This window comes from Taudactylus pleione, unplaced genomic scaffold, assembly GCF_031769625.1.
Source record: "Taudactylus pleione unplaced genomic scaffold, aTauple2 ptg000289l, whole genome shotgun sequence".
Taxonomy (NCBI): domain Eukaryota; kingdom Metazoa; phylum Chordata; class Amphibia; order Anura; family Myobatrachidae; genus Taudactylus; species Taudactylus pleione.
In genome coordinates, this window is record NW_028284691.1 from 840,368 (window position 1) to 866,603 (window position 26,236).

General features: G+C 41.9%; 1 protein-coding gene across 1 annotated transcript in view; it reads left to right on the top strand.

Annotated features, from left to right (window-relative positions):
* The window catches only part of STAB1 (stabilin 1), a 490,754-nt gene that overhangs the window by 172,465 nt on the left and 292,053 nt on the right, over positions 1 to 26,236 (top strand). Inside the window, exons 38-42 of the mRNA XM_088482458.1 lie at positions 10,556 to 10,651; positions 13,790 to 13,835; positions 16,290 to 16,369; positions 22,330 to 22,455; positions 23,857 to 23,930. Of these exons, the coding sequence (XP_088338584.1) occupies positions 10,556 to 10,651; positions 13,790 to 13,835; positions 16,290 to 16,369; positions 22,330 to 22,455; positions 23,857 to 23,930 (422 nt within the window). The remainder of the gene's footprint in view (positions 1 to 10,555; positions 10,652 to 13,789; positions 13,836 to 16,289; positions 16,370 to 22,329; positions 22,456 to 23,856; positions 23,931 to 26,236) is intronic.

The window sequence follows — 26,236 nt, forward strand, 5'->3', positions numbered from 1 at the left end:
TTTATTATGCCTATTAATATTGTAGCGAAATATAAAGTGCCAAGTGTTAAGGTGCTTGTATTGTGAGACAAACTAACATATATATAAAAATAAAATGTCCTGTCCACTACCAGTCTAATTAATGTTCCTAATAAATAGTTTCAATAACTGCACAAATCAAAACTCCTTCACAATGTGAATGTTCAATCCTCAATATATTATAAATTAATTGGGGTATTGTAAATGTCAATAGTGATCTATTATAATATAATTGTTTGATCTGAGATGTGATCGTATCGTCACTAAATATGATTTATAGTCCTTCAATCACATTAGTGTCAAATTACATACCATATTAGATTACGTGTCCCAATATATATCACTTCACAACAAAACTGATAATACAAAGATAATCGCAAAATTATCAAGTAGTGAATAGATAAATCTAGAAAAGAATCTTATATACCGATATAATATTCAAATATAAGAGCTTAATACCGAAATGATTTGCATATAAATTCAATCTAGGATTGATATTATTATAATTGATCTCCACAATCCACAGTCGACCTATTTCATGTCAGCATGGGTGATTTATAATAAGAATAATCACACCATTCACCAAAATAATGATGAGTTGTCTATTGAGACTTATATAGGTCCAATCTCAGGTTGATATTATTGTGATTAATCACCACAACCCACAGTCGACCTAATTTATGTCGACATGGATGATTTATAGTAGGGATAATCCCACAATTCACCAAAATAATGATGAGTGACCTATTGAGACTTGTATAGCACTAAAATAGCAGCAATATTGTGCAATATAAAACTAATTACACCCACTGTTTTGAGGTAAAAATTCCTCTATACAAATAGTATCTATGTATCGAATAGTATGATGTAACCACAACAATGTATATTTCACGTGTGCATTACCCCTAATCAGTATAGAGGCTTTATGACCTTTAGTCTGGTCTGATCTTAGCATTCACAACGTATAATGTCATTTTTATTTATTTGACAAAATCGTCCAACAGTATAATCTGTACGGAGGACGCGGAGTGGACAAACAACAGATTAAAACCACCGGACACGCGGGTCCACGTGTGGCGTGCTCCTAACGTACGTTTCGCTTTACGCTTCATCATAGGATCAACCCGACAAGTGGGTTGCACGGGGCTATATTCTCACTGATTACCAATCAGTATGCTTCTTCAAGATTGACAGATCTCCCAGGCTATCAGTCTTACCTGTCAGTTTATTACTTGTAAAATGACTAGGAGGGCCATTATGATCGCTGTGGATGACGAGTATCATCAAGTATTATACTTAGTGATAGTTAGTGGATCTCTAAGCCTGTCAATATAGCTTATTAGCTAATGCCTAAAAAATATTATTACGATCCTCTTACTCTATTACAGAGGGGCTATTGCAATTACTAAAGTGGAAGATTTTAACTCATTCACTACCTGGACTTCCAATTTAGGAAATAGAATAAATATATATATATATATATATATATATATCTCTATACCAATGGAAAAATATCCATTAGATAATCAAATCCATATATATATAGAGAAATCTCTTAAAAATAAATTAAATTATATAAAATAACCAATCATTAATATAGTTGAACTAACACAATAATTTCCCAATATTACTAAAATAAAAAATCAATATAAAGTCCGTTGTTTGTCCACTCCGCGTCCTCCGTACACATTATACTGTTGGACGATTTTGTCAAATAAATAAAAATGACATTATACGTTGTGAATGCTAAGATCAGACCAGACTAAAGGTCATAAAGCCTCTATACTGATTAGGGGTAATGCACATGTGAAATAGTGTGTTTGAGCGTCTGTGTTAATCCAAGCTTATCCACGTACCTTCTTTGGGCAGCATGATTAGTTAATTATGAATTCAGTGTGCTGCTAATATGAAGCCTTCAGTAATAACGGATTTCATCAGCGGCAGAGCTACTTATTAGCCTGTGCCATTATTAAACCCTTGCGCAACATGTAACAGTAATTGTGTTTATAAATTATACATTGTTGTGGTTACATCATACTATTCGATGCATAGATACTATTTGTATAGAGGAATTTTTACCTCAAAACAGTGGGTGTAATTAGTTTTATATTGCACAGTATTGCTGCTATTTTAGTGCTATACAAGTCTCAATAGGTCACTCATCATTATTTTGGTGAATTGTGGGATTATTCTTATTATAAATCACCCATGCTGACATGAAATAGGTCGACTGTGGATTGTGGAGATCAATTATAATAATATCAATCCTAGATTGAATTTATATGCAAATCATTTCGGTATTAAGCTCTTATATTTGAATATTATATCGGTATATAAGATTCTTTTCTAGATTTATCTATTCACTACTTGATAATTTTGCGATTATCTTTGTATTATCAGTTTTGTTGTGAAGTGATATATATTGGGACACGTAATCTAATATGGTATGTAATTTGACACTAATGTGATTGAAGGACTATAAATCATATTTAGTGACGATACGATCACATCTCAGATCAAACAATTATATTATAATAGATCACTATTGACATTTACAATACCCCAATTAATTTATAATATATTGAGGATTGAACATTCACATTGTGACGGAGTTTTGATTTGTGCAGTTATTGAAACTATTTATTAGGAACATTAATTAGACTGGTAGTGGACAGGACATTTTATTTTTATATATATGTTAGTTTGTCTCACAATACAAACACCTTAACACTTGGCACTTTATATTTCGCTACAATTTTAATAGGCATAATAAAAGTTAATTTTTACGATTTATTATTTTGGGCCACCAATTATGAGAATCATAGCAACATGTATTCATAATTAATAGTCCGTGAGTGCCCCTTGTGGAACACTTTTCCTTTGTCTTTAATGTATGTACTTTTTGTTCCTGGGTGCACCCCCCTTTAAACTATAACTAATTATAAATATATTAATATGATATAGGGGAAGGACATTATATCATTATATAGGTCAGTGCGGATAAACCTTTAGCTTTGCAGTTGATTTTTTGAGGTCTTTTCTCAAATTCTTTTAATACTGCACGACCTTAGTTCATTAATTTGGTGACCTTACAAAGTAGGGGCTATACTATACTTATCCTTGACAATGGCCAATTTTAGCCTTTCAGCTGAAGTAAACAGTAGGAGAGAGCGGTGGAATAGTGATTTAGGAATGATATTCCCTGATAATATCAATGAAGGCATCAATCAGAGTCAAAGTTGGAATGAGGATTTGATGCAATTAAAATATAACTTATTAAAACAAAGCAGGACCTGGTGGGAAATGACCACCTTTGAAAATTATATGAAAAATAAAATAACACCGAGGGGTCTGCGACCTAAAATATATCCATCATTTGACCTGGCAACAGAAACACTGAGAGTTGAATGGGAAGACGTTCTTAAAAAATGTTCACATGATCTCATGTTGGTCCTTGTTAAACATGATAATTTGATGTTAGACCAATATACCAAGGAGATTGAACGATTGACAAACAAATTGCAAATACATGAACAGGAAATACAATTTCAACAGAAATTTGAAAAGATCAAAAAAGAATTGGCTGAATTTGAGAATGAGATAGTGGAACGTAAAAAGAGGAAATTTGTACGTGATAAAAGACACTATGTATTGAATCAAGTCTTTAAATGGACCAATAGAGGGGGTAAGAACTGGAGAGAAGAGAAAAGACCCTCACAGGGACATACCTCCACGGATCAAGAGTCTTCGGATACAGAAGGATCTACTCACTCGTTTCGTTTGAGAGAAAGTATACCAGGACCTTCCACAAGGGATTTTTTAGATCTTCCCCAAGGTCCATTATTGGACCAAAGACCTCAAAGAGGAAGATTAGGAGGGGGCAGAAACACCAGGTATCGAGAAAAATGGGATTCACAGGATACCCCTCAATACCAACGCAAATCACAGAGGAGGAGATAGACCCTATTAGGATGAGGGAGGACAAATTGAGGGTTATTAATTTAACATCTAAGATATTGAGTGATCAACACATTGAGATCCTAAGTAGGGGTTTGACCTTTTCCCCCACCAATCATTTTGATCGGTTTAAATGGGAAAAGAATCTTCGTCTTTTTGGGAGGAAACTTCTCCTTAACAAATTTTATTCAACTTCGACTGATAAAATCTTACCATTAGAAGAGGGGATTAATGATGAAAGTAACAGTAATCTTACTGTGGAAGAGACTGAAGCACTGACTATATTACAAGAGCTAAATGAAGAACAAGTGACATCACCATCTAACTTGAGACCTATTTGTAAAAGGAAAGGAACATTTTATCCACAAAATCAAGTTTGTCCTGTAGTAGGAACGTTTATGGACTTAGTCTCAAGGGATTTAGATTTATTATGGAAAAAAGGACCCAGATATTTAAAACAGATGGGTAATCTCAAAAAGGAAGAGATTGAAGCCCTTAGAGAAATTCAATCATGGGATGACATTATTATCAAACCCTCTGATAAGGGGGGCAATGTGGTCCTATGGGACAAAGAACTTTACATCTCTGAATCTCTCAGACAACTTAAGGATAAAACAACTTACAAATGTTTACCTTTCAGTCCATCTGAGGATTTTAAAAGGCAATATAAGAACATCATCACATCTGCTTATCAACAAGGTATCATCATTAAAACAGAATTTCAGTTTTTGGAGGTGGGTGACCCAGTGGTCCCCACCTTCTATTTTTTGCCAAAAATACATAAAAATGAGAAATCCCCACCAGGGAGACCGATAGTATCCGGTATCAACAGCCTTACAGAACAGGCAAGCAAGTTTCTGGATATTCACCTGAGGAAATATGTAATTACCCTACCCTCATATGTGCAGGATACATTGGATGTCCTGCGGAAGTTAGATGAAATCCATATTGAAGAAGGGGTTCTGCTTGCAACGTGCGACGTAGAATCGCTATACACCAGTATCATACATGATAGGGGAATTGATGCAGTTAAATTTTTCCTTGAAAAGGAGAGACTTACTTCGTTTGGTGAATTCCTTTTGGATTTATTGAAATTTGTGTTGACTAAAAACTTTTTTGTTTTCAATGAACAATTTTTCTTGCAGGTGAGGGGCACAGCTATGGGAGCGGCTTGTGCCCCCACCTATGCCAATATCTATTTGGGATGGTGGGAGGAGTCTATCATCTTCAGTGATATACATGAGGAGTACACTAAATGTATTTTAGTGTGGATGAGGTATATAGACGATCTTTTCATCTTGTGGGATGGCCCCAGACACAAATTTGTTGAATTCATTGAGATTCTGAATACTAATAGTCTCAATTTAAGACTTACATTTGAAATCAGTAACTCTGATGTTGCTTTTTTGGACTTAAAAATACAAAGAGGAGAAGATGGAAGATTATCCACTGACTTACATAGGAAAATCACGGCAACCAATAGCGTTCTACATAGAACTAGTGCCCACTTCCCTCCAGTTCTTAAGGGAATCCCGAAGGGTGAGTTTCTTCGTATTAAGAGAAACTGCTCTGATGATTTACAATTTGAAATTAGAGCAGATGAACTTGCTGAAAGATTAATACAGAGAGGTTACAGCAGAAGAGCTGTGAAAAGAGCAAGATATGAAGTAAAACAGAAAAATCGGAACTCCCTATTATACCCCAATAGAAGTATGACAGAGGGTAAACCCGAAATTATAAGATTGGTGGGAGATTTCTGTTCAGAATGGAGGGATATCCAAAATATTATCAACAAACACTGGCACACATTGTTGTTAGACCAGGATCTTGCCAAAGCCCTGGGTACTAGGGCATCGATTAGTTGGAGACGCTCGGTCAATCTCAAGGATCAATTGGTCCATAGCCATCTCTCTAAGTCAAATAGGAGGAAGGCCATTGTGGAAGGAAGCTTTAGATGTGGGGAATGTAAGGCATGCAATTAGATGCAAAAAAACACCTATTTTATGGATAAATATGGAAAAAAACATCAAATACGGGATTATATCAATTGTAAAACAATGGGCGTAATATATTGTATCACATGCCCGTGCGGGATGAGGTACATTGGTATGACAACAAGAGCCCTGAAACAACGTATTTTAGAGCATATTGGTTCAATTAGAAATTCTAAAACTGATAAGGAAAAATTTAAACCATTGACCTCTGTGGCAAAACATTTTATGACTACCATGGAGGCAATCCTAGTGGATTAACAGCTTTTGGAATTGAGAAAGTACACTTGGGTATAAGAGGTGGCAACCTCACCCAACAATTACTTAAGAAAGAAAGCCAATGGACTTTCTTAATGGGAGGTTTACAACCATCAGGACTCAATGAATATATAAATTATGGGGTTTTTCTTCAATAAAATCATATACTAACATGAAACAGGGAATCATTTTGAATATTTATGATCTCAATTATTTGAGTTAATTTTTTCACATGAGAAGTTATCTCACTAAGTTTCATACTCACTTGTAATCACATTTATTTTTTTTCACTCTATTAGACACTATTGGTCAAGATAGGATAATATTATTCTACTGGACCCTTATCAGTAAAACTTCTTTATATATTATTTATGGTAATCATAGGTTTATGGGTTTATAAGTACACTTATTATTAATTTATATATTTCACTATTTAGGTCATTGTTTATTATTTTATAATAATTTTTGTAATGATGTTTTGAAAAATTAATCACTATTAGTTTTGTTGTGTTTTGGTTCACTTTTAGTATTTATCACTTTTGTTTTCAGTATGAATTATTGCTAGATGAGATCACAATGACATTATATGACACTGTAATTACACATATGGTATTATATAAAAATTTTATATGGACTTTATATTGATTTTTTATTTTAGTAATATTGGGAAATTATTGTGTTAATTCAACTATATTAATGATTGGTTATTTTATATAATTTAATTTATATTTAAGAGATTTCTCTCTATATATATGGATTTGATTATCTAATGGATATTTTTCCATTGGTTTAGAGATATATATATATATTTATTCTATTTCCTAAGTTGGAACTCCAGGTAGTGAATGAGTTAAAATCTTCCACTTTAGTAATTGCAATAGCCCCTCTGTAATAGAGTAAGAGGATCGTAATAATATTTTTTAGGCATTAGCTAATAAGCTATATTGACAGGCTTGGAGATCCACTAACTATCACTAAGTATAATACTTGATGATACTCGTCATCCACAGCGATCATAATGGCCCTCCTAGTCATTTTACAAGTAATAAACTGACAGGTAAGACTGATAGCCTGGGAGATCTGTCAATCTTGAAGAAGCATACTGATTGGTAATCAGTGAGAATATAGCCCCGTGCAACCCACTTGTCGGGTTGATCCTATGATGAAGCGTTAGCGAAACGTACGTTAGGAGCACCGCACACGTGGACCCGCGTGTCCGGTGGTTTTAATCTGTTGTTTGTCCACTCCGCGTCCTCCGTACACATTATACTGTTGGACGATTTTGTCAAATAAATAAAAATGACATTATACGTTGTGAATGCTAAGATCAGACCAGACTAAAGGTCATAAAGCCTCTATACTGATTAGGGGTAATGCACACGTGAAATAGTGTGTTTGAGCGTCTGTGTTAATCCAAGCTTATCCACGTACCTTCTTTGGGCAGCATGATTAGTTAATTATGAATTCAGTGTGCTGCTAATATGGAGCCTTCAGTAATAACGGATTTCATCAGCGGCAGAGCTACTTATTAGCCTGTGCCATTCTTAAACCTTTGCGCAACATGTAACAGTAATTGTGTTTATAAATTATACATTGTTGTGGTTACATCATACTATTCGATACATAGATACTATTTGTATAGAGGAATTTTTACCTCAAAACAGTGGGTGTAATTAGTTTTATATTGCACAGTATTGCTGCTATTTTAGTGCTATACAAGTCTCAATAGGTCACTCATCATTATTTTGGTGAATTGTGGGATTATCCCTACTATAAATCATCCATGTCGACATAAATTAGGTCGACTGTGGGTTGTGGTGATTAATCACAATAATATCAACCTGAGATTGGACCTATATAAGTCTCAATAGACAACTCATCATTATTTTGGTGAATGGTGTGATTATTCTTATTATAAATCACCCATGCTGACATGAAATAGGTCGACTGTGGATTGTGGAGATCAATTATAATAATATCAATCCTAGATTGAATTTATATGCAAATCATTTCGGTATTAAGCTCTTATATTTGAATATTATATCGGGTATATAAGATTCTTTTCTAGATTTATCTATTCACTACTTGATAATTTTGCGATTATCTTTGTATTATCAGTTTTGTTGTGAAGTGACATATATTGGGACACGTAATCTAATATGGTATGTAATTTGACACTAATGTGATTGAAGGACTATAAATCATATTTAGTGACGATACGATCACATCTCAGATCAAACAATTATATTATAATAGATCACTATTGACATTTACAATACCCCAATTAATTTATAATATATTGAGGATTGAACATTCACATTGTGACGGAGTTTTGATTTGTGCAGTTATTGAAACTATTTATTAGGAACATTAATTAGACTGGTAGTGGACAGGACATTTTATTTTTATATATATGTTAGTTTGTCTCACAATACAAGCACCTTAACACTTTGCACTTTATATTTCGCTACAATTTTAATAGGCATAATAAAAGTTAATTTTTACGATTTATTATTTTGGGCCACCAATTATGAGAATCATAGCAACATGTATTCATAATTAATAGTCCGTGAGTGCCCCTTGTGGAACACTTTTTCTTTGCCTTTAAAGCATGTCGTAGCATGCAAGTTATAAGGTGGCTACGTAAATCAAATGCTTCATAAATCCAGAAGCCCCTCTCTCGCAAAGGACAGCATTTTTATTTGTACATTCCTGCGTAATTAATGCCAGCATACTGTACATGTGATGAGTGGTGGGATGAATCGCATGCAAATTGAGATGCATCATGCATCCCGCCCTTGGTGTGTGTGTCATGTCATTTGTTCAATATTTCCTTTACAGTGAGACTAGATGTGCCAGCAGGCCCTTAGGTCCCGGAATGTCAGCACTTGCAGATCTCTAAGTGCCGATATGCCGGCACCGGCTTGCTGGGACCAGTAGTCTCACTGTAAAGGACAATATTATCTCTAATTTTTACACAATCAACTCCACACCCACTGCCCAGGGGTGTGGAGTATAGCCCCAGGCTATCAGCCTGGGCTTGGGGTATACTCGGTAGGGGGGATTCCTTTATGGGGGGGGTTCCACTTTCCAGGGAATCCCCGCCCTGGGATGACTAGTGTGAGGTTGTGAATGCTATGGCCGGGGAACCCCGTCAAGTGTGTCCCCCTACTGTGGCATTACACCTCCGCTAGTTAGAGCCGGGTGATGGTTGTGGACAATACGGGGGACTGCTACTCATTTTGTACCTCGTATTTCCGCAACCAGGACCGTCTCACAGAGCTTGATGCTGGCTGATAAAAATTGTGGGGGACCCTACGTTTTTCCCTCCGTATTTTCACATCCAGGACAGGATCTGATCATAGGGAAGGGGATAGGGATAGGTTTGTGAGTCATTTGAGAATTAGTAGTAATATATTTTTTGGTTTCAGTTAAGGCCCCTAACCTGTATCAATCAACTATTTATTTCATTTAATTTTTTTTTTTATTGTTTTTATTTTACATGTCGTTTAGTGTGCTCTGGTGTTTTTCTTTTTTATCTTACACTTTCTTCTGCTTTCTGGTATATTAAGTGGTGGCATCTGCTCCTTGTGCTATCAGTTCATTATTACTTTAGCACAACACTAGATTTACTAGTACTATTTAATATTTTTGATGATGCAAAAACTTTCCATTCAAAGCTTGTTTATTTATTGCACAAAATAATTAGTGAAATGTTCCTACAGGTTGAGTCTCCCATAGCCAAATATTCCGAAATACGGAATATTTCAAAATACGGAATATTTTTGGCATGACTGAGATAATGAAACTTTGATTTTTGATGGATCAATATACACAAACTTTGTCTAAGGCACAAATTATTACAAATATTGTATAAAATTACCTTCAGGCTGTGTGTATAAGGTGTATATGAAACTTAAATGAATTTCATTTCTTTACACAAACTTTGCTTGAACCACAAAATTATTGAAAATATTGTATAAAATTACCTGCAGGCTGTGTGTATAAGGTGTATATAACACAGAAATGCATTCTGTGTGTATATTTGGGTCCTATTACCAAGATATTTCATTATGACATTTCATTATTCCAAAATACGGAATATTACGTTATCCAAAATACCCCTGGTCCCAAGTATTTTGGATATGGGAGACTCAACGTATGGAAAAAGTCTGCAAAATGTTCATATATATGAAAATCAAGGGTAGCTTTAAATCTTTTAAATAATGCAAAAAGTTTCACTCAGTAATTAATCAATCAAATATTTTGCAAATGTATTATAAAGGTTTAACTTTGGTTTAGTTTTAGAATATATTTTTATATTTAAACAGAATGCGACTGTGTCCATGGAAAGTGTAATGATGGACTTCATGGCGATGGATCCTGCCAATGTGATAAAGGCTGGTCTGGTTATAGCTGTCAGATTGGTAAATATGATGGTTGAGCTTATATCTGGAACACTGTAACATAATATACTTGCCTACTTTTGAAAAAACATTTCAGGGAGTTTGTGAAAGTAACACCTATGAGCGCCCCCCCCAGCCAGCAGGACCCGCGGCCAGATGTCAGATGATGGTTTTTCATTGTCACCCACAGCTTTACGAGCGGCCTGGAGGCGGATTTTAAGAAAAAAAATCCGCCCTGATTCAGAGCGAGTGCTCGCAAACTGCGAGCGCCTCTGAATCAGGCCCACAGTACCATTGCAGTAGTGTTAGTCGATAAATGGCTTATAATGCTCCTGCAACATCCGGGAATGGGAGGTCACATTTTATGTGTTGTTTAATATTTATCGGCTCAACCTCCCATAGCAGTTTGTAGAAGGGTTGGCGACATTCTGGCTGCCCCTTCCGGGAGGGAGCAGTCAGATCGGCATAGCAGGGGGCGTGGCAGGCATAGGGGGGCGCGATCGGACATCTTACCTGGCATTTGTGGGTATAGCTGGGGGGTGTGGCCAAGATTATCGACATTATGAAGCAGGGCTGGGGCCTAAATAACGTGTCACCAGCCCACACGCTGCGGAGGGGGGGTGGAGGGGTCGCTGGCCACCGGGGGGCTTACCTGCCTTTCGGGGTGGCCAGGAACGGCACTTGATTTTCGGGAGGCCCCCGGCCGAATCGGGTGGGTAGGCAAGTATGGCTTGTACACACTGAGCTATTTCTAGCACAGTGTGTGCGGAGCTCACAGGAGGTCAGGCTGATTGGGAGCATTTAACCTCATCAGCCGGTGATTTAAATGGTGTGTATAGCCAGCTTAACTCCCTTCCTAATTATAAGCATGCCTAGGGTAGTCGAGGCTGCACTCCAAAATTCTAAATAGTCCTGCTACCTTTGTTGATTATTTGTAAACATTGGTGAGATCTGGCTAGGAGCATCATTTTATGATTACCTAATGCTGCACTATTTAATGAGGGTGTTCGAAGTGTGTGGTTGAATGTGTGTGTGTGTGTGTGTGTGTGTGTGTGTGTGTGTGTGTTTGTTATGGATATTTGTTATGTGTTAGTGTTATTGTTTACCTATGTTTAAAAACGGTATGCAGTCGGGAAGCCGGCGGACCTAATCCCTACAGCCGGCTTCCCGACCGCTTTATCCCGGCGAGGGTTAAATGACAGGCGTCTAAACCTAAACGCCTGTCATCCTGATCGAAGTGATGCCGGGCGCCGCTGCGGATAGCCGCGGGGGGAGGGAGGGCTAGGTTTACGGCTCCCGGGGGGGACTTAGGGTTAGGCACCCCCCCCCGGGAGGTTAGGGTTAGGCTAGGGGGAGGGAGGGTTAGGGTTAGGCACCCCCGGGCGGGACTTAGGGTTAGGCACCCCCCCTCCCGGGGGACTTAGGTTTAGGCGGCGGGGAAGGGGGAGTTAGGTTTAGGCACTTAGAGGGGGGATTAGGGTTAGGCACTGAGGGGGAAAGGAGGGTGAGGGGGTTAGAAATAGGTTAGACAATACTTACCTTTGACGATCGGGATCTCCTCCTCTGCCGGCCTGCTGGTGTCGATTCCAACCGCCGGGCAGGTGTCCGGCGGTAAGTCATAGCGCTTCCTTTAAAAACATACATAATCACAATTATTTAACAAACAAGTACAAGTTGTTTTGTATAAAATAGTTACTGTTAACTTTCAGCTATTAAGTAAGTAGATATTTTTATGGGTTTGGTGCGTTTCTCTGTGAACACTACAATACTATTATAGCATTATGATAAACACATCATGCCCTAAGTTATCTAATGACAGAGGGCTTGATTCATTACGGATCGCAATTGCAATAGCGATGACGCACGCAGTCTGACTGCTATAGAATGCTAATCCAATGTGATCGCTATGCACACCTGCATTTTGCCAAACACCCCCCGTCACCACCCACAAAGGGCACTTCCTGTCAATCACTCTGTGATGGGTCTGCGTAATCACTGCGATCGCACTGGCCGGTTCGCGCACACGCACTGCGATGCATGTGCAGAATGCAACAGTCGGCTGATTGCGTGCGTAATCGCAGTTGTGACCGGTAGTGAATCAGGCCTAGAGTACAGTAGCTTTCAGTGAGGTAGATAAGAAAAGTAAATACAATGCTGTGTTCTGTCAGGATGTAGTTGACATCCCAGCGGTTGGGTTGCCTGCGCTCAGCAGGCAGCTGTCGGAATCCGGCGCCAGGATCCCAACCGCCGGCATCCTGATGGTAAGCATTAGTGTTAGGGGGATGTTTAGGGTTAGGGGTTAGACACTAGGGGGAGGGTTAGGGTAAGGCTGCGGGGGAGGATGGTTAGGATGCGGGGAGGAGGGTTAGGGTCAGGCGGCGGGGAGGAGGGTTAGGGTTAGGATGTGGGGACGAGGGTTAGGATTAGGCTGCGTGGAGGAGGGTTAGGGTTGGCTGCGGGGGAGGAGGGTTAGTGATAGGCTGGGGGGGAAGGTTAGGGTTGGACTGCAGGAGAGGAGGGTTAGGGTTAGGCTGCGGGAGGGGATTCATAGGGTTAGGCTGCGGGGGAGGAGGGTTAGGGTTAGGCTGCGGGGAGGAGGGTTAGGGTTAGTCTGCGGGGGAGGAGGGTTAGGTATTGGCTGCGAGGGGGAAGGTTAGGGTTAGGCTGCGGGGGAGGGGGGTTAGGCTGCCGGGGAGGAGTGTTAGGGTTAGGCTGCGGGGGAGGAGGTTTAGGGTTAGGAAGAGGGTTAGGGCTAGGCAACTTATTCTGACCGCCGGCATCCAAACTGCCAAGATCCTGTATTCAACCTGTTCTGTCATGTTATAGGCGCATTTACATTTGTGTTTGAGAATGTCATACAAAAAAAATTCAGAATGAGACTGAGTTTTATTTTAGGTTTAGTGCTCTTTAACAGTGACAGGGCCGGGACCCATAAGCTACTGGTTGCGCAGTTATGCAAGAAGTGGTAATGATACTCCCTCCAACTTACTATTTCCTTATACCCCGTTAAACAGTAGCTAGTGAGCAGTTACACTTCCTTGGGTAGCTCCATGTTACTGCATATATAGTAATTTGTTATAGATACATTTCTGACTCTCCCCTGTGCATACATCACTGCATCTAAGTGACATTTTTAATAAAATGCCATGTCTTTTCTAGATAACAAAAATGATTTGTGCAATGGCAGCTGCAGCGGTAATGCAAAGTAAGTGAATCTGTATTTGCATGCTTGAAAACTAGCAATATGTGAAGTAAATATACAGATGGAATGGACTCTGCAATCCGAAAAAGCCAATGCATTCTCTAAAGCTGGAAAACCACCTCCATAAATTATATTACTAACATGCCTCCCCCCCAGCCCATACCACCCTTCTGTCCAGAATTAGGCTGAATAGTCACGATTTGAGGTTCTGACCCAATGTCCAGTCCACAGACATGGTCTGTATAGGTATAGACATATGAGAGGCATGTCATGCAGTGAAGGGATGCTACGCACACCACTGGATGGCATTGAAGGGGTGTTTGTAGTGAAGGTAAGAGGAAGCCTAGCACACTAATGTGGTATGGTCCTGCGTCATGTAACCACACCCAGGTTTTGATGGGGAATGATCATATCCTCCCCATTGAGACATGACCATGCCCCATATCTTTATTTATGGTTCTGCTAAGTTGGGAGGTATGTCCTAGCCAGAGCTGCACATGGTGAAACATGAAGATGGAGGGGTGAGCAGTAGGACCAACAACAAGTCACAATCAAGGGACTGTGAGTTGTGATTGGTTCTCTGGCTCACACACCCCCTCGACTGCCAATTAAAGTTGGTGAATTAAGCTAGTTTGGCTGAGCTATGGTAGGAGGGAGGAGCATGCTAGTAAAACATATATGTAAATGGGTGTGCGCAGTGCATGTGGACCCCTGGGTCCATTGGGGCCACCCATTAAAACATTTTAAAGGCACAACTGTGAAGTGGCTGCCAAAGACAGTCGGGAGTTATGCTTAATAGTAATAGGCTGCACGGCTCTTGCACCGCACGGAGGAGGTGGTATGATGTGCGGTCTTTACGTTATCAGACCACACATTACACCTCCTCCTCCATGCAGTGCAGCGTTTGTGCAGGCTATTGCTATAAAGTACAGCCCCTGACCGTCCGCGGCCGCCGCTCCGATCCCACCGCGTCCGGCAACAGGTAAGTTGGTGGGAGGGAGGGGCGTCGGAACTATTTGATGATGCCCTCTCAACATAAAGTCATTCCGACACACCTGTTTGAAATACAAGATACTATCACAAGCACTGTAACTGTAAAAAACACCATGAAAATCTAACATACAATCTAAAAGTATGCCTGGAGATAAAGCTGGAATGTACATCAGATGACAGGCCTGAGCTGGGGGGATGTCTAAGCACAATAAGGGGGGAAATCAATTAGTCACGATAAGCTGATTTTCTGGGGAAAAAATTATACTTATCGCGCAATTATATTTGCCACGGTTTTCGCGGGTTTGAATTTTGACATGTACGTTTTGCAAATTCGTTTTCACCACCCCCTGAGCAGGTGAAAAGTTGGGGAAAATCCCTTTTTTCAGGTAAAAAGTGTCAGGACTTAGGAGCTCATTCAGACCCTCTCACTATGCTTCGCTCTTTCGCTGCCGTCAGGGGGCAGATATATAAATTCCGCGTTCGCACGGCCTGACTTAAGGACGCCCTCAATGTCTTAGCGTGTTGCGGCAAAGCGATAGCAAGCTGGTGTAATGCTGGCCCCTTTATCTTCGCAGCACACTTCATCTCCAGGAAGTATATTAAACCATCGGTACTATCGAGAGCCATCGGAAGCATACGCAGTGCTTGAGGTAGACCCTACCCTACCGCAAGCACAGCGAGTGCTGCAGTCAAAAAAAGGTGACGTGTACAAAGATGCTCCACTTTAATTATGCACGCCGTTAACGCCATTTTGACGCTCATACACGCCTGCATTCGCAGCACCACTCCCCCGTTTACAAGCACTTTCCCCCATCACCAGCCCCAAACGGTACATTCTGTCACTCAAAGTAGCGGCCCGTCTGTGTATTCCGGGCGATAGCTTCCCGATCGCAAAGACTGGCTCGCGCATGCGCATATTGACGCATGCGCAGATGGGCGACAATCGGCCATAGCATGTGATCGCTGCATTGCGTCCGGGTCTGAATCGCCCCTTAGTTCAGAACCACTTGGACACACTCCTTTTTTAAATTAGCTTAATTTGGCCAATAATGACATGTAAGTTTGGGGGTGAAAGAGTTAAAAGTGCAGTAAAATGGGTTGATTGATTTGGGGCAGGTATATGGGGGTACTGTATGAGTGGGGCAGGTATATGGGGGTGCTGTATGAGTGGGGCAGGTGTTTTTAAGATTGCAGGTGGGTGTTAGAGGTGTATTTTGAAGGTTTTTTAAAACTGGCTTAAAATGACCCAAATATTTACTTAGGCATTTTTATGCGCCCCCAATATAAGTAGAAGATTTATTTTGCAGAAAATCACTAATTGAATTCTCCCCTAAAATTCTGTTTGTGTATATTATCCATACCCTCTGTATGTTCCACCTCTGCTGTGACTTGCTACATGTACCACAGTCTGTGCTTTTCCTTCTGAATTAATAGACATCCCCTTTAGAGTATAATTTTTTTCAGTTGTATTGCAGGACCTTCAAACCATACTGCAAAATGCTCATGCCTTGCTGGCTTTACAGGGAATGGGACACATTGCACAGGTAAGACTAGGATTCATGCTCCAACACAAAATAGCATCACTGGGGTTCACTAATACCCCTTTTACATCAGAGCAAAAACCTGGGTTATTGCCTGGTTGATCCGGGTCGGGCCTTAGTGGAAACGGCTCAACAAAAAACAACCCGGGTCAGTTGACCCGGCAATCCCAATAATTAATAACCCGGGTCGAAGCAGAATATAAATAGTGTCTGAACCGGGAAGGACCCATGTACAAAATTCTGGGTCGGACCTGGGATTTAGGTGTAAAAGAGGTATTACTAACACAGAATATATGCACGAATATGTGCACTGAATCGTAACAACCAGCAGCTGCTTCTACCTGTCATTCCCGGTGAGTCTGCTCTGTCAGTCTTTAATATGTGGCTTGTGCACATATGTGAGCCCGCACAGGCGCACAAATTAACAAGCAGCCCAGGGTTCTAGTAACTGCATCAGCTGCAGCCCCTAGAAGCCTGAAAGGGCTGTTGTTATAGCAGGGGAGCAGCTGTCCATTGAAAGAGTTCTCTCTGCTAATTGCAGTCTGGACTGGCAGTACAGGAAGAGAAAACATTAGCAGGGAGCGCTTCCAATGGGGAGACACTGCCAGGCAGCCTGTCACTGGGGTGTCGGATTTTACTGGGAGGGTTGCAGCCCCTATGTAAAATCGGACACTGATAAAAACAGCTCCTTTTATTGTCTAACTTGCACAAGACTGGTAAAGCTGATTGGCCACTGTGGTCCAATACAGATGTTGCACCTAAATCAATGTTAGTAAATAAGCCCTGTATATTTTCTTAAATAATCAGTGTTCTGTATTTGGAACATTTCTGTTTCTGGAACATTTCTGTTTGAGCACCTTACATTACATACCTAATTTTGTATCAGAAATTATACAGGTATGGCCGTCTGTTGTGTTACATAACGTATCAGTATTACTAATTGTGGTATTTTGAAGGAGAACTATAATAAAACATTAACTTCAACATATTTTTTTTTTTTTAGAGTTGTACTAATGTCATTTTTTTACTTTTTATATGTATTTCAGTACTGACCAGAGCCCTAAATAGACATTTTGGTGTCCTGTGCCAGAAAGAGCATTGTGCCACCTATGGACTTTAAATAGCGTCAGCGAGGCACTTCCAAAAAAAAGGGCGTGGTCAAGGTTCACGGGGAAGGGGCGTGACCACATAATAATACCCACAACTCAAATTAAACCATACAGTAGTGCCCCTTATTCACATTAGCCACACAGAAGTGCCCGTTACACAGTAGTGCCCCATATACATTATTCCACACAGTAGTACCTCTTACATATTATGCCACTCAGTAGCGCCCCTTGCACATTAAGCCATACAGTAGTGACCCTTACACATTATGCCACACAGTAATGTCTCTTATACATTACACCACACAATAGTGCCCTTTACACATTATGCTACACAGTAATGCCCTTTACACATTATGCTACAGTAATGCCTCTTACACATTATGCCACACACTAATGCTCCTTACGCATTGTCACACAGTAATGCATCTTACACATTACACCACACAGTAATGCCCCTTACACAATATACCACACAAAAAATGCAAGAGTGGAAGTTACATGGTGCATGGTGTCACTTGCATGGGGAGCAGTTACAGGGTTCAGGGGTGGCAGTTGGAAGAGGTCCAGTTACAATGTGTAGTGCACAGTTACAGGTTGCCTGGGGTGCAGTTATAGGGTGCGAGGGTTTCAGTTACAAGGGGGGCATTTACATTGTGCAGGGTTGGGAGGTCCAGGGGTGGCAGTTACAGGGTCCATTGTTGGTAGTTACAGGGAGCAGAGGTGGAAGATGCATGTTGCAGGCAGTGGCGGATCTAGACTTTACTTTTAAGGGAGCGGTTTACGAATTAATAGTGACTCCTCCCCTCTATTCATTACTCCTCCCACTTACAGTTCTGCCCCTCCCATTTTCAACAAATATTTAAAAAATAAGCAAACAGAAATGTATTAACAGGAAATAGATCATAATAAATAAAAATTAGCCTACCATTTACAGCACATTCTCCAGTCTTTGTTTTCCATTGTTCGGAAAGCTGTCAATCAGTTTGTCAATGTCTATTACAATGTCCCAATGGGTGTGCAAAAGAGCTAAACCAGTCAACCTCTCCTGACCATTTGGTTTCTCAACCATGTCTCCCACCAGCCCCTCCCCTGCCCAATAATATGCTCCACAGAGGTCCCCCCAGTCCCACATGTGCACCAGACCCCCCAATAGTAATATGATCCACAGAGGATCCTCCCATACCCCAAAATAATATGCTCCATGGAGGCTCCCCCAGCCCACCCCAATAATAATTTGCCCCACAGAGCCTCCCCCCAGCCCCACATGTGCACCAAACTCCCCCAATAATTATATACTCCACAAAGCAGGCTGCCACCAGCCCCACATGTGCACCAGCCCCTCCCAATAATAATAAGCTCCACAGAGGCTCCCCCAGCCCCCCAATAATATGCATCACAGAGGTTCCCCCAGCCCCATATGTGCATCAGACTCCCCCAATAATATGCTCCACAAAGCAAGATCTCCCCAGCCCCAAATGTGCACCAGACCCCCCCAATAATAATAAGCTCCAGAGAGGCTCCCCCAGCCCCCCAATAAAAATATGCACCAGAGGCTCCCCCCAGCTCCACATGTGCACCAGACCCCCCAATAATAATAAGCTCCACAGAGACTTCCCCAACCCCCCCAAAAATAAAATGCACAACAGAGGCTCTCCCCAACCCCACATGTACACCAGACCCCCCCAATAATAATATGTTCCACAGAGCATGCTCCCTCCAGCTCCTTATGTGCACTTGATCCACCACCCCAATAATAAGAAGCTCCACAGAGGCTCCCCCGGCCCCCTCAATAATATGCACCACAGAGGTTCCCACCAGACCCTCCCCCAATAATAACATGCTCAAAAAAGCGGGCTCCCCCCAGCCCAACATGTGCACCATACCACCCAATAATAAGCTACACATAGGCTCCCCCAGCCGCCCAATAATAATGTGCACCAGACCCCCAATAATAATAAGCTCCACAGAGGCTCCCCCCAGCTCCACATGTACACCAGACCCTCCAATAATAATAAGCTCTGCAGAAGCTCCCCCAGCTCCCCAATAATGCACCACATAGGTTCCCCCCAGCCCCACCTGTGCACCAGACCTCCCATAAAAATATGCTCCACAAAGCAGGTTCCCCCCTGCCCCACATGTGCACAATACCCCCCTGGACCCCCAGTGATATGCTCTACAATAGCTAACAGCAAAAAAAAAGTGACAGACAGGAGAGGCCCAAACTGCTCTGCTGCTCAGAATGGCTCCCATCTCGACGGATCCTCAGCATCCTCACTGTCTTCACTGCGCATGTCAGAAAACTCTGACCTTGTGCATGCGCAAAGAGGACAGGGGTGACCAGTCGTGGAAGAGAGACTACTACTACTAACTAAGCCGGCTCTCTGCCCAGCACCAGCACGATGTGCATGTGACAGACTCTCTGCTGGTGCTGTGCCACTGGCCTGCGCGGCTGCACTGCTGACAGGCAGCAGCCGCACCAGCTGAGCTGGCTGAGCCTGATACTCTAGTGTCACTGTCAATAAGTGGATGGGGCTTTTGGGAACCGGGGCTGTGTGTACGGGGACTGATCTCCCTTATCGGCCCCTCCGGATCCGCCTGTCACACTTTGACTTGAGCTTGGACCCGGAGTGGAGTTAGATGGTGTTCGTAGGATTGCCTTTTGGTACTGAAATGCAGCCGTTCTTAGAGGGGTATAACTCACGAATGGTAAGGGTGAAGAAGCAGACTTGATAGCAGGTGCAAGTGGAGCGAGAAAACAACTGTGGAGGCTCCGGCAGAACTCAAGGAACCGGGGTCGGCAGGAGAACCAGCGGAAGGAGGAATCAGGAGACACACTCTAGCAACCAGGAGTCGGAGAGATACGATGCAGGATGTGGAATGACCAGAGTGGAGGATACTAGCTGGAACTGCAGGCAATAACACTGATTCAAATGGGAGCACAGAGAACTAGCTCACAGCATACACTGTGAAAGACGTTGCACTGGCAACTAAAGGACTTCCTGACAGTCCTTAAGTACCAAGAGATAGTGCAGGATTGGCTGCTAGAACCCTCAGGCCATGCTGTTACCGGATTGGCCCAACCAGTCAGTCACCTGACCCAATCCAAGATGGCGGCGCCCAGCAGTCTACAGCGTGGAAGCGCTCCCAACCTCACCCCTTCTCACCTGCCTCCCGATTGAAGTCCTCACTCTCCAGAGCCTCACTGTGCCCAGCGCTGATCTCCAGGACCCTGAACCCCCGGTGAAGGCCCCTGCCAGAGCGCCCGAACCGGTAAGGACCGGGGTCTCCGCAGCATCTCAGCCCCAGTTGTGACACCGCCACAGGAGGGGGGGCATGTGTGTGCAACCTCTCATTCCTAAATCTCACCACCCCCCCATTTGGGGGACTTGGTAGCAATAATGAAGATGACAATTAGCTGCACTATCTACCCTCTTCTGATTGGATGACTGTGTGTTCACTGCTCCATCTGACAGCAGATTAACAATGGGGCAACTGGGGTGGTTTCCCAGGGGCCCCCATACATAGCTACATCACCAGTGTAAGGAGCAATGTGGCATATGTGAGCTGGGGTTTCTGTGTGGCATAATGTGAACTGGGGGCATTACAGTGTGTTTAACACATATGTGGTGCTGGGAGTATATACACATTATCGCCATCATATCATATTAACAATTTTATTGGTAGGGACCCTTACAAATTAGTTGCCCTTGGGCTCTCAAATCTTTATCCAGCCCTGTCTGACAGTATTCTTAAAGGGGGAAAGAACAGATGTTTAGATACATTTTATATGAAAAATTCAGCTTTATTAACGACTTTCAACATAGTATTCACTTTTGTGTATGTGATACCTAATTACATTACTACATTTTGTACTGATAAAGTCACTTTAGCACTTGGAGCCTGATTTAGACAAGGGCGCTAATGCGAATGCAGCTGCGGTTTCGTATAGAACGCAGCTGCGAAAATATCCTAATGGTTCCAAAGATCACTCGCTGCCTTCTCATCTGCGTATGGCGTCGCTTACTTGTGTAATTATCTATAACATCGAAGCACATTGAGCAGCCATCTTGCCCTTGCAGCAGGTCTGACCAGCCGCAAACACTGCAGCTCTCCTGACACGCGGAAGGCTCTCATGCTGCGTATGCAATCGCAGCGGCTAATCTATGCACACCCATGAAAGCGCAGTACGGCTTATACGCATGTGCAATGGCAAACAATTGCTCGTTCTATGTAGAATTCGCCATTGCATCTGTCTCTATAGCAGGACCTTAATGCTAATATTGTCAAATCACATTATGTCGTGTAATTAGACATATTTGTACTGTACTTGAGTCAGGCTTGACATACATATGTATTGTAAGTGAGACAGTTTTAGCCTACTGTCCTAATTTGTTTTTATAAAGAAATTCTCAGTGTGTTAAAATACTGTGTTTGGCCAAATATTCTCTGTAAAGCGCTGCGGAATTTGTGTGCGCTATATAAATAACTAGTTATAATAATACTTATTAATTTTTCTTACATTACGAGTATTCTCCCATTCCCCAACCTCGCTGTGACATTTAGAGTAAGGACAGATGTAGAGTGGTAGATTACAGCCATTGCTTAGGATTTAAAGCACCTATTTGGAACTGGGGCAATGCACAATTACTAATGGAATGAAGATATAGGGCCAAATGTAATAGGGTGAGAGTTCTCACACTTTTTAAACTCGGCCAATGTAATAGAGTCCGAGGACAAAGCAGCAGAGCAGACTCAAAAAGCTCTCCCGATTCAAACTCTCATCCAGATGTTTTCCAGATAAAATCATTTGGTCTATCAGAAGTGTCTCATTATATAATTTCTTTGTCATTTCAGAGATTGATGTCTGTGCTGTGAACAATGGGGGATGCTCGATATATGCCAACTGCTCTAAGGCTCCCTTGGGTCAGGCACGTTGTGTCTGTAGACGTGGCTATAATGGGGATGGAGTCATCTGTCTTGGTGAGAATCAGAGCTTCTCATACTGTAACTTTACTAAACCAAAATATAGGATCCTCCAACATCTAGAAAGTTTTGAAGGGGTGGCATCTGGAATACAGTAGGCTGAACATTGGGGCCTTTGGCATTGGTTTCTGCAGTGAGCCACCCTGAAATCTCCTGTCCTCTCTCTTGTAAAAAAAAAAAAAATCCTTTATATTATTTTCTGCAAATACTTAACTACCATTTACAGATATCAGTTGTGCTCTGCAGTTTGCCACATGTCGTATTACAGAATTGTTATATTTGGTATAATGCAGCCTCTACTATAGGACTCAAACACTTCTAGCTACACCCCTGCCTGAAATAATAAGTATTTTACTTTCTAGTAAAGCTGGGCATACACGGCCAGATAAAATGTCTGTCAGACCGACAGACATTTTATCTGGCAGCCTGCCAGCCGCAGATGTCACCGGCATACACTGTGAGATTTCTCTCACAGTGTATCAGCCCGACATCCGCGCTCTGCCCCGGGGGGGGAGACATTTCCCTGTTCCTTCCATAGGAAGGAACACAGGAAATGTCTGTCTGTTGGCCGCGGCTGGGCATACACTGCCCGATGCGGCCGACAGTTTACCAGGTAAATATCGCACCGGACGGGCATGCTGGACAATCCGGCATGCCCGACCGAGCAATATTTAACCCTCGGTCGCCCCCCCACACGCTACAATTATCGGGACGATCCGCCGATATCAGGCGGATCGCCCCGATAATTGTAGCGTGTATGGCCAGCATAAGTTACATAAGAACAATATCAAGTTAAGTACTTATTCTAGTTCCTATTCACAAACCCACTATCCAAAAAGTTCTGAAAACAAGAAAGAAAAGAAAGTGAATAATTGCTGCTTTTTTGGTTTGTTAAACAATTTAAAAAGGGGATACATGTGGTAATGGGGAAAAAGGATAATGTGTAATATAGTATATTTTAGGTACAGTTCTCCAAAATTACAGAAAATGTCTTTATCCGGAAAGCCGTAAGATCCAAACATTCAGTATAATAGATTCCATACCTGTAGGACCACTATCACCCTTCAGGTACAGTACTGTCTCTTCTCTCAGCTGTTGGTATATTGATCAGGACCAGGTCAGGCTCATGTTACTGTACCATCACACTAATAATTCTACTGTAAATATATTTTAAATGTCAACATTTCTTCAGCCGCACAGTCCTTTTGTCACCACCCAAAATAGAAAGAAAACATTGCAGCCATTCATGTGAAAACTGAATTTCTTTAAATTAATTTCTTTGTTAAATATCCAGTAAAAATCGTGAATTGCTTTCCATTTAATTGTTTTCTTTGATAAATACAGAAAGAATACACATTGTGTTCTTGAACTGGATGTCTATTTTTCATTTTGTTGCAGAAATTGATGCATGCCTGGAAAATAATGGTGGTTGTCATGTCAATGCAGAGTGCACTAAAACTGGACCAAACACAGTGAGTATGATATATATGTGTAGTAGACAGGATTAGTGAATTCATTTGTTCGGGGCCAAAGCAAAGATCCTTTTCTTTCCTGTAGACCTGAATGAACAGTTACGTACAGTGTCTTATGTAGCCTCATGTCAGATGCCGTAGGGGTAGGGGCAGCAAAGACATAGGGGTCTATTTACTAAGCATTGGATGGAGATAAAGTGAATGGAGATAAGGTACCAGCCAATCAGCTCCTAACTGCCATGTCACAGGCTGTGTTTGAAAAATGACAGTTAGGAGCTGGTTGGCTGGCACCTTATCTATGTCCAACTTTATCTCATTCCAAGGCTTAGCAAATAGTCCCCAAAGTACCCACCAAACAGCTCCTAACTGCCATGTCACAGGCTGTGTTTGAAAAATGACAGTTATAATTTGGTTGGTTGGTACTTTATCTCTGTTCACTTTATCTCCATACAAATAAATAAACATGCGCAGTGCAGACCATCGACCCACTTGCGAGCGGACAGCCGCTCGCGAGTGGGTCTGAATGAGGGCCAATATTCCGTATAGGTCCAAAGCGGTGTGGTTTGAAGCTCAACGCGTTTCCCTGGGTAAGTGTAATCCCAGCTTCTTAGACTTACCCAAGCTTATCACCTATGGACACCCCTAGAGCACACAACAACAAAGACTGAGGACCTCATTCAGAGTCGGTCGTTGCAGCCGCACGGTCGTACGCCACCGATGTTCGCTAAACTGCGCATGCGTACAGTTCGCAATGCCCGTGCGCAAACTAGCGGCTACGATCAGAAATTTCTCTCTCCTTGAACACAGCCAGGTCGGTAGTTTGAGTGACAGGATGAGGCGTTTGTGGGTGGTAACAGGGGAAGATGCTTGAAAACGGGGGAGTGGAGATCCGAACGCAGGCGTGCCTAATTATGCGAACGGCGTTTTATGAGAGTGCATAATTAACAAAGCAGTGTCATGGCACACGTGACATGGGAGGTTTTACACCGACATGATCGTAGAGCTTAAGAGAGGGTATGGTCAACCTTTAGCTCTACGACCAGTTCCGATGGTTCCCGATGCTCGCGATTAATCCTTATATGGCTGGAGATGACGTGTAATGCGTACGAGAAGGGGGCGTTTTTTTAGCGATCCGACCGCATCCTCCCCTTGGTCGGTCAGCTAACGATCCGACCTTAGGGACGCAACATACGAGTGCATCATTTGCATATCCGGCCCCTTTTCCTGTACGACCGTGCGGCCGCAACGACCGACTCTGAATGAGGTCCTGAGTGCTTATGGACTTTGGGGATCATTCCACATTCACTGGTGAACTTTGCTGCTAATTCATTGGAGGAGGTCCTATATCCAGTAAGACATAATAGGAACACTAGTGAGGTATGTTTCCTTTTTTTGGCACACATTGGAACTTTTTATCTTTTAATATTAATTTTTACAGTATTTATTTTGGATTTAATTGTTAACAATATAATAAAATATTTTTATAACAACACCGTCTATATGAAATATTAACCTTTTTCTAGCCAGCGCTGTTTTTTTGTTTACTTATTTATATGATATTATAGAGGACTGACTACCCTCTCAACAGCTGCTGTTGACAGCGCACCTAAAAACTCCTTTGTGTATATACATTATCTCCATACAAGGCTTAGTAAATAGACCCCAAAGTTCTCACCTTATCTGAGAGCACACATCATCTCTCTCCTCCCATCCTGCACCTATACTTAGAAAGTTATCATGTGCTTTCTCTTCCAGCAGCTATATGAGAAAGTATGTTTTGGTAGGAGCTCAGGGGGTGTCAAAAGGGAGCAACTCAGACAAAAGCAGCAGTAATGCCCCCGCCCATGTTCAACGATGCCCCATCTATAAATATTGCCATATGCACCTAATATTACTTACATGGAGAGGAGAAACTCTGTCAATTAGGGGTGAGTGGGTTATGTTTTTCCTTTTGTCAGGTCTAACCTGCTGTAGCTGAACCCAAACCTTAGAGGTGTTATGATGTTTCTCCAAGGAACAGCGATTTCAAATGCCAAACCGTGGCATGCAGCTACGAACACATCATGGGCCAAGGAATTGCTATTTGTGGCGAGGATCAGCCCCATTGAGTCTGGTGTGTGGCTGGGAATTACTAAACAGCCTCATGTTCTGTGTGTACTCATGAGGGGGAGGGTCTGCTGAGCCCCACAAGTTGCAGGGGTTGGCCAGGGGCTATGGTCAATGAAATCAGTTCCAGTTCTCTATTCACTAGGTGCAGATAATTTTGGTAACTTAGAAATATGCATGGTAGTAGTTATTATAATTAT